The sequence below is a fragment of the Chelonoidis abingdonii genome, chromosome 8 (assembly GCF_003597395.2).
Source record: "Chelonoidis abingdonii isolate Lonesome George chromosome 8, CheloAbing_2.0, whole genome shotgun sequence".
NCBI lineage: Eukaryota > Metazoa > Chordata > Testudines > Testudinidae > Chelonoidis > Chelonoidis abingdonii.
The window spans coordinates 57,528,865-57,537,813 of NC_133776.1; the positions used below are offsets into that span (position 1 = coordinate 57,528,865).

The window sequence follows — 8,949 nt, forward strand, 5'->3', positions numbered from 1 at the left end:
CTCCTAATCATTTTCCAGTTCCAATATATCTTTTTTTGAGATAGGACGCACGCAGTATTCAAGGTGTGAGCGTACCATGGATTTATATAGAGGCAATATGATATTTTCTGTCTTATCAATCTCTTTCCTAATGATTCCCAACATTCTGTTTGCTTTTTTGACTGCCACTGCACATTGTGTGGATGTTTTCAGAGAACTATCCACAGTGACGCCAAGATCTCTTTTCTGAGTGGTAACACCCACTCAAGAAAGAGATTTTGGAAAAAATACATCTAAGCACCTTAGGGTGCATCTGCAGCTCCCTCCCTCGCACTAGGTAAATTTATTATAATTCATATCAAAGCTAAAGAATGTATACTTCTCCAACCAGCACTTGTTTATGGGCTTACTACGTTTCTCATTCTGCAAGAAGTAAAGGAAGTTTAGTTTTGAGAAGCACATAATGGCTGTCGATATTTCAGACTTCCTTGATTTCTAGCTGGGGCAAGTCACTCCCACCCTTTGTCTGAATTGTTCATTTCACTAATATGCAGCTCTGCAAGGCAGGAACGCTCTCTTATGGTATGTCCAGACTACCTGCCAGATTGGCGGGTAGCGATCGATCTATCGGGGATCGATATATCGCGTCTCATCTAGATGTGATATATCGATCTCCAGACACACTCCCATCGACTCTGGAACTCCACCAGGGTGAGCAGCAGAAGCAGAGTCGATGGGGGAGTTGCGGCCATCGATCCCGTGCCATGAGGACGGGAGGTAAGTCAAAATAAGATACGTTGACTTCAGCTATGCTATTCCCATAGCTGAAGTTGCATATCTTGCATTGACACCTCACCACCACCACCACCCACACAGCATAGACCAGGCCCCTGTCTGGCTAATTCTAACATCAAAAACAACAGGCCATTTAGGGATTTGTATTCCCATAATACAAATACAACAATTTGCCTTGGCCTGGGCATTCTCCTAGGGAGGGTAGATAGACAGATAGGAGCACGGCCTCTATAGGAGTCCTGCCAACAGAAGCTGGATCACTGCATCTCCAGGCTGCCCATTCCCACTGAAAAGGCTCCATCAGTCAACTGCAGAGCTGGAGTTGTGGGTGTTGGCCGCTGCTGCACCCATGGCATGGCAGATTTTGTCAGAAGCCAGGGATGGATCTGTGGGAGTTGGGCCCATTAGAGGATAGTCCCCAACAACTGATGGCAGATTTGTAAAAGGTGTTAGATTGACTTTCAATGGCACAGCAAGCATTCTCGTACAAGGAGGACAAAAGCCCCAGGCTAATAGGAAGCAAAGACCTTGCAGCACTCAACTACAGTAAATAAAGATGAACTGAAGGGTCAAACTTTGAGTCTACTCCAAATAAAGTAAGTGCATGCTCTTCCTTGTACGCACAGCATGCTTATACCATTTGGCTGGTATCTGTGGCAATATTTAACCAGCTTAAGCATAATGGTCAGCATTCCCCTTCTCAGAGCTCTCAAAGCCATCCCTCTAATCTAGGGTGGCTTACCTGACCCCCAGCTATGCCTTTACATTAGCCCTGCACAGACACACACAAGTGAAGTTTAAGGCCTTGAAGCCAAGGGCTTAACTCTTATCTGAAGCTAGCAAGAAAATGTTTGTCTGTGAGAGGCTGATCCTGGTGTTGCAGTGGGGGGAGGAAATCAACACAGAAAATCAGTGGGGCCAGAATTCATAGCAAATACCAGCTTGTTGATGATTCAAGGGCCCCCTCGCTTCCAGGGAGCCAGGGCACTATTTGTTCAGTCCGGGGCTCACCGCATTATTCTAGCAATGGATTTCAGCTTTCTGCCGCCTTTGGTCGAGGTGGTCTTGCCCATGTGCCATTTCTGCATGGGAGTAGTTTGGTGGTCCATCGCAGGTACCAATGAGCAGCATGTCATGGGTTTTGGACGTGCTCACTCTGGTTAAAGACTGGGGAGAGGCCCTAGCAGCTGTGCTTCTTACAGCTCCCCAGGTAGGAGGCTGCCTGACTGCCCTTTTAACCCTGGGGAATGATCGTCTCACACCCCACCCCGTTGTGAAACCATCTGTCCTTGGCAGGTGCTATGCATGATGGCAGACTCCTCAGTGCAGCAACCTTCTACCTTCAAAAAAGCCTCACAGGGAGAAAGATCACTTACTCTATGGCTTCTTCAGTGCGTGACTGTTACTTTGTTTTCTGGAAGAAGGAAAGAGAGAGGTCTCGGTATACAAGACAGCTGATCTTTTTCTTTTTGTTCACACTAACAGGTACGTTTCCATGGAAGTGAGGTGCAGTTCACTCCCTGTATTAATGGGACTCCCAGAGTTCATGACTTTGAAAGTTATCCCATAAACCCAACTCATCATTTCTAAAGGACTAATGTTGCTCACAATGGCAGACACCCGCAAACGTCGTCTCCAAGGTGACTAACATCCAGATAGCCTAGGACTCAGCTTTGTATTTTCATGCTTTGAGGAGGAGCAACAGCACACACATACTGATCCTAACCAGCCCCTCATGCAAACAATTTCAGTGTACCAGCCCTTGCTACAGCTTCAGGCATCTAGGCCTAAGTTTTCAGCTGTGACTGATTTGGGGGGCCCAGGCTTAGCTGCTTTAAAGGAGTTGGTTTCTAGAAGATAGGCATTCAGCTTTTTCTGAAAATCAGCCCCATGTAATGGTGTCTCACACTGGGCACCAATAATGACTAGTCTCTATTGAAAATTTGAGCCCTGGTTTCCCATGTGTCTATACGTTGCAGTGTTGCAAAGCCATTGCAGTAGCTATCAACCAACCCTACCTGCTGCCTGTCTTCTTTGAAGCAGTGCTCTCACAGCTCTCCTTGTAGCAGATGTCCTGGTGGACTTTGTAGACCCTCTTGTATCTGTTAGCACAAAGAGGACACAGCAGAACAATTTGCTGTAGACAGACAGTGAAAAGGGTAGAGACCTGCCTGGCCACAAGCACTGGATCCCTGTGTCTGCTTGTGGAGTGGGGTTTGGTCAATCCTGATCAAAAGACTGGTGTCACGTCCAATGTTGATCAAGCTCACCACCAGCTGCAGAGTCTATTGGCCAGGTTCAGAATGGACTCCTAATCCTTAGTGGAATCCCAGCTACTCTTAGAGCTGGGGAGGGAGCCAGTTTTCTGGCTGGTACTTAGAGCAGAACAGTTTGGGGAGTGAGACGAGACTCTTCCAGAAATGGTGCATGGGTCTGGTGCATAGCTAAGAGGTGGCTGGTATGGAGGGTAATACGGTTAACAAATGTAGCCTGGAGTCTAGCTCACTCTCCCTCCTCCCTACCCCACTCCCAGCACTGGTTGACTTCGCATAAGCACAACACGGGCAGACACCCCAATATCTGGTAAAGGTGAGGGGTGGGTACAGTGTCATGTTTTCTAGATGCTCCAGAAGCGCCAACATTTCTCGTGTCATGCACTAGCCTACCACCTGCCTTCACCACACTGATTAAAAACCCAACCTATTGCAGCACAGCCTGGAGCTGTCCCTCGAGTGCAGAACCACACCTACACCAAACATCAGTGAAGGTGCTAGGACAGCATGTGGAATGTTTTTTGGTTGCTACAGCTGCCCCCATACTGCAGCTCCCCCTACTCCCCATAAGACATGGCCAGACAAGATAACAAAAATGAGATGGGGACAAAATACATCTGGAAGCAGCTGATCCTCATTCCTCCGCCTTGGGGTTCCAAACCCAGCTGAATTGTACCCTCAGCCACCACCCACGAGCTCTCCCTGGGGCCTACTGTAAACAGGAAGGGGGAAGGGCAAGAGGCGCTCTATACTCACAGGTAATGGCAGATGCCGCCTTCCCAGACAGGAAACGACTTGGTTTCTGAGTACAGCCGAGTGCAGGAGTGGGGCTGCTTCTTGCAGGCTAAGCAGAGAGAAGGGGCGAAAGAGTTAATCTGAAGCCCTATTAGCAACAGGACATCCCAGTTATGGAGGAAAATCTGCCATTAAATGAATGACTCTAACTGCTCAAATCCACTTCCCTAGCAGCATGCATTTATCCCAAGCGAGGCATGGTCCCTGCCACCAGAAACTGCTAAGCCAGCCAGCCAACCCCCAGCTTGGGTGGGTGGCAGTTGGGGGCTGGCTTTTAAAGCAGGGCTATAACTGGGGAAGCGAGATGGGGATTTAGCAGCTGAGGACAGGAAAATTGTTTCTTCTTCGAGTAATTGCTCATATCCATTCCAGTTAGGTGTGCGCGCGCCGCGTGCACGTTCGTCGGAGAAACTTTTATCCTAGCAACACTCAGTGGGCCGGCAGGTCGCCCCCTGGAGTGGCGCCGGTATGGCGCCTAATATATACCCCCTGCTGGCCCGCCCGCTCCTCAGTTCCTTCTTACCGCCCGTGTTGGTCGTTGGAACAGTGGTGCGCGGCATAGCTGACCTCCACCTACCCTAGTGATTGCTCGTTCTTTAGCTTTTAGTGTACATAGTTTTTCTCTAGTTCATTGTTAATTACTGTTAGTATAGTTGTAGTTAGTGTATATAGTTTCAAGGATCGGGGGTTCGCCCCTTCTCCTCCCGCAGCACCGGGGTCGATGCCCGGTTCACCGGGCTTCAAACCCTGTGCGACCTGCCGTCGCCTGATGCCCACAGGAGATCTGCACGACTCCTGTTTAAAGTGCCTCGGCGAGAGCCATCTATCGGACAGGTGCCGTATCTGTAAGGCATTCAAGCCCTGGACCAGAAAAGAGAGGGACTCTCGCCTAAAACAACTTTTGATGGAGGCAGCTCTAACTCCTCCGTCCTCGGCACCGTCTACGGCACCGGGAACAAGTGCTTCNAGGGTGAGGCTGTACCCAGACCCACCCGCGACAATGTTTTTTGCCCCATCAGGCACTGGGATCTCAATCCAGAATTCCAATGGGCGGGGGAGACTGTGGGAACTATGGGATAGCTATGGGATAGCTACCCATAGTGCAACGCTCCGGAAATCAACACTAGCCTTGGTACATGGATGCACACCGCCAAATGAATGTGCTTAGCGTGGCCGCGTGCACTCGACTTTATATAATCTGTTCTAAAAAATCAGTTTCTGTAAAATCGGAATAATCCCGTAATGTAGACATACCCTTAGGCCAATTCCAAGTGGAAACCTATAGAGATCTTAAAAAAATACCATTGCAATTAACCCTGACTGGTTCCCTCACTACTAGTCTTAGGAGGTAGGTCAAAAACACAGTGGTTCATAGAAACTGAACGGCCTTCTTGCCCCTAGAGAGAATCGCATAATGTCACAGCTGAAGATCACTTGTAGGACAGAGTGGGAAAACTCACACTGTCTCTGCTCATGATGAGCCACCAGTGAGAACAAATTACCAATCAAGAGATCTCCACCAACACCAAATTCATGTAGAAAAATGCCCAAGTAGAGTGGATTTATTCATCAGGTTCTGGATACAAGGGCCTTCATGGCTATAACTATGGTCTTTCCCAGTCATGGAAATTTAACTTCCCTCCAAGGTACAAGGTCAGATAGACCTGCTGGAAGTTGGAAACTTGCACTTTTAACTCACCTGCATTGATGATGCATTGGCCAGATCCTCAGGCACAACCTTTTCGTGGGTTGGAAACTCCCTGTTGGTGCTCCAAGCTGCCAGCAGGGTCAGTTTCCGGTAGCTATAATCAATCAAGTCCAGAATAGTGTCCTCAGCTGATTCGCAGATCTCCTACACAACAAGAGGGCATCAGAGTGCTGTTTGAGAGGAGAAGGTATTCTCTTCAGAAAGATCATTTTTCAGATGGCCTTCTGATTAGAAAACACCAGTCCAATTGCACCAATACCTGCAGACCTCAGTGTCACAGGGAGTTGATTGAGCTCTACCTTATGGCTTCAAGTTGAATATGGAGATATGGGCTGTTTGAGTTGCCTTAATTCTGTATTTCCATACTCTCAGTTATCTGTGGTTTTATGCTTTACCTTTAAACTGGAAGAACTGGGACTAGAATTCAGGGGGGCCTTGTCACAGGGTCTGGTCTATGCCCCAGCTTGTCACTAGTCTCCTGGGAGTAACAGCTTTATCATGCCAGGCTCAAAGGACCCATACAATCCCATAGGGGAAGGTCTGTGACCTCCAAACCTGGGCCTTTGGCACCAGCGTCTCCTCTCTCTCTCTGTGGCTCCCTGCAGTGAATCTAGCCAAGCCAGAGACCTGCGGGAGGCTGTACTTAGGCCCTTCAGGGTGCAATGCTCTCAGTATTTACAGTGACACAGGCAGTCTTTTAAAAATACGCTAACCATGTATTGGTCACCAGGCATATAGAATCTGAAAGTCCTTAGCTTAGCACAGAGAAATGAAGGTTAAAGTATAGTCCATTCTGGTCAGTCCAGAGCCCCAGTCAAATTGTCATGAATCTCATGCTCAGGTTCTGTCTCTCCCCCACAGTCTGACCTCTTTGGTCAGTTTCCAGATGAGAGTCCTGACTCCTTCCAGAAGCCAACACTTTATCCCTCAACCTCACACCTTCCAGTCCTTTGTTCCGGAGCTGGGGTCTGTGCCCAGCTTCCCTGCGGTGAGGTGGGGGAATCCATCTCCTTCTAGGTTGCTGGCTGCTAGGTGTCAATGTCCTGGTGCCTGGGCTTTCCACTGTCATCTTAGATTTTCTGTTAATATGAGGTCGGCCTCAGTCAGTCCTTTTTTTAATTGACCCATTCAGGCTCAGACAGTGAGATTATACACATCCATCTAGCTCTCTCAACTGGCCCTGATAGCAGACTCAGTTCTTCCCCACTCCCCAGGCAGCCAGGCAAAATATAGGGGAAACTGAGGAACACATAAGATTCACACAAATACTACAGAAAATTCCCACTTCATCACCAGGTCTGGAATCTACTCCCATGATCGGCCACTGCATCACGTTGCCTCTCTAATTACAACTCTTGGGAAATATGTTTCATACACATGACCTGAAATCACATCTGGGATTTCCCCACTCGGGGCCCTTGATTTAACACAACTGAACTCATCTCTTACCTTGTGAAAAAACACTGTCTCCAGGAGGTTGACAATAGAAGCTTCATGGTGAAGCTGAGGGAACGTGGGGAGAGAAAGCAAAGGTCAGAGGAACATCATCTACAGTGCCCATGGTAATATGCATCCACCCTGTAACTGAGGTAGCCCCCAATACAGGTGCAGCCAAAAGCTCAGCTGATGAGGCAAATGCAATCCATGGAGTCCTTAGCCAGGCTCATCTTTAATACAGATATGTGGCCTGGGGAAACTACATGTCCCGACTCCCAGCAATCAATGCTCCATCATCATCTGAGAACAGGCTGGAGCACTGCAAACTGGGAGCCAGAGTCTGAACCCCTGTATCACTGCAGTCTGCAAGTTTATAATGCAAATGATACCCTCTGGTTCCTGGCAGCTGGCCAGTATGGCCCCTCTACTGGAATAGTTTTCCTGGCTTCACTAGAAGAATATTAGTGCACTAAGATACAGATGTATCTTTTGCTACTGAGATCAGTCCCATCACCAAAAGGGCCAGTGAAGACCTCTCACTGAAATTCTTATAGCAGCAAAGGGCCACCACTTTCCAGTCACCTGGGGGTCTTACAGGAAATGTTTTGGTGGCCACAGAGTGCGGACACCAACTCTTGCTGGTGGCCATTCTGACAATTTTTTCTAAAATACTTAATTAACTTTAGGAAAAACAAATAAATATGCACATATACATGACCAAATCATTGTAATTTATTTATGTAATTTTTTATTGCAGACTCAATAATAAAAATAATGTAGTTGTCTCTATTCTTTACTAGACCTAAACAGAATAGAAACAAATAATGTTCCTGTTTCTTTTGCTGGTGTTTCTTTTGCATTTTTGGTTTCTTTTTTAAAGACTTGCTAACTAGTAAGTCTGTCTCTGTGAAAAGTGATATTTATATGTTTGAGGGGCAAAGCAGTGTTAACAATCACTTCCTAGGAGGCTGTGGCTGCACAAAAAGCCCTTGGTGGCTGCATGTGGTCTCAATGGCCACATTTGAGAAACGCTAACCCAAGAGATCCCACCAGATGGCAGGAGATGCTGCTGTTAAGATGCCTGGAATTCCAAGAGCACATTGGTGGCATTACAGGTAGTGACAGGTTTCAGAGTAGCAGCAGTGTTAGTTTGTATCCGTAAAAAGAACAGGAGTACTTGTGGCACCTTAGAGACTAACAAATTTATTTGAGCATAAGCTTTCGTGGGCTACAGCACACTTCATCAGATGCATAGAATGGAACATATAAGAAGAGTATATATACACATACACAGAAGATGCCATAATTAATTCATTAGCTTCTTAGAGCCGGTATAGCATCTTCTCTGTATGTATATATATACTCTTCTTATATGTTCTATTCTATGCATCCGATGAAGTGGACTGTAGTGCACGAAAGCTTATGCTTAAATACATTTGTTAGTCTCTAAGGTGCCACAAGTACTGAGGAAGTTCTATACCTTCCTCTAAAACAGTGGTGGGCAACTTGCACCTCATCAGGGTAATCCACTGGCGGGACCCCAGACAGTTTGTTTACATTTGCACAGCCACCGGCAGCTCCCAGCAACTGCAGTTCGCCGTTCCCAGTCAATGGGAGCTGTGGGAAGCGGTGGCCAGCACATCGCTGCAGCCCGCACGGCTTCCTGCAGCTCCCATTGGCTGGGAACGGTGATCTACAGCCACTGGGAGCTGCGTGCGGCTGTGCAAATGTAAACAAAGTGTCTGGGGGCCCACCAGCGAATTATCCTCTGTGGCCCGCAGGCCACAGGTTGCCTGTCACTGCTCTAAAATATCCATCTTTGGCTGCTATCAGAGCCATAGTACTGGACTAGATAGACTATTAGTGTCTATTGCTATCACAATTCCTAGGAGAGTGCCCCCTGATCCAGCATTAGCTAGTGGCCCTATTTGCAGTGCCCAGGGCAGACAGGACTGTGGAAGA

The 8,949-nt window shown here is 47.6% G+C and overlaps 1 protein-coding gene across 2 annotated transcripts in view; it reads right to left on the minus strand.

Annotated features, from left to right (window-relative positions):
• The window catches only part of SNED1 (sushi, nidogen and EGF like domains 1), a 126,414-nt gene that overhangs the window by 6,644 nt on the left and 110,821 nt on the right, over positions 1 to 8,949 (minus strand). For both annotated transcript variants that reach the window (XM_075068651.1, XM_075068650.1), the window contains 3 exons: positions 3,804 to 3,891; positions 2,793 to 2,876; positions 2,151 to 2,188 (listed from right to left, as the gene is read on the minus strand). In XM_075068651.1, the coding sequence (XP_074924752.1) occupies positions 2,152 to 2,188; positions 2,793 to 2,876; positions 3,804 to 3,891 (209 nt within the window). In that variant the 3' untranslated portion in view covers position 2,151. The remainder of the gene's footprint in view (positions 1 to 2,150; positions 2,189 to 2,792; positions 2,877 to 3,803; positions 3,892 to 8,949) is intronic.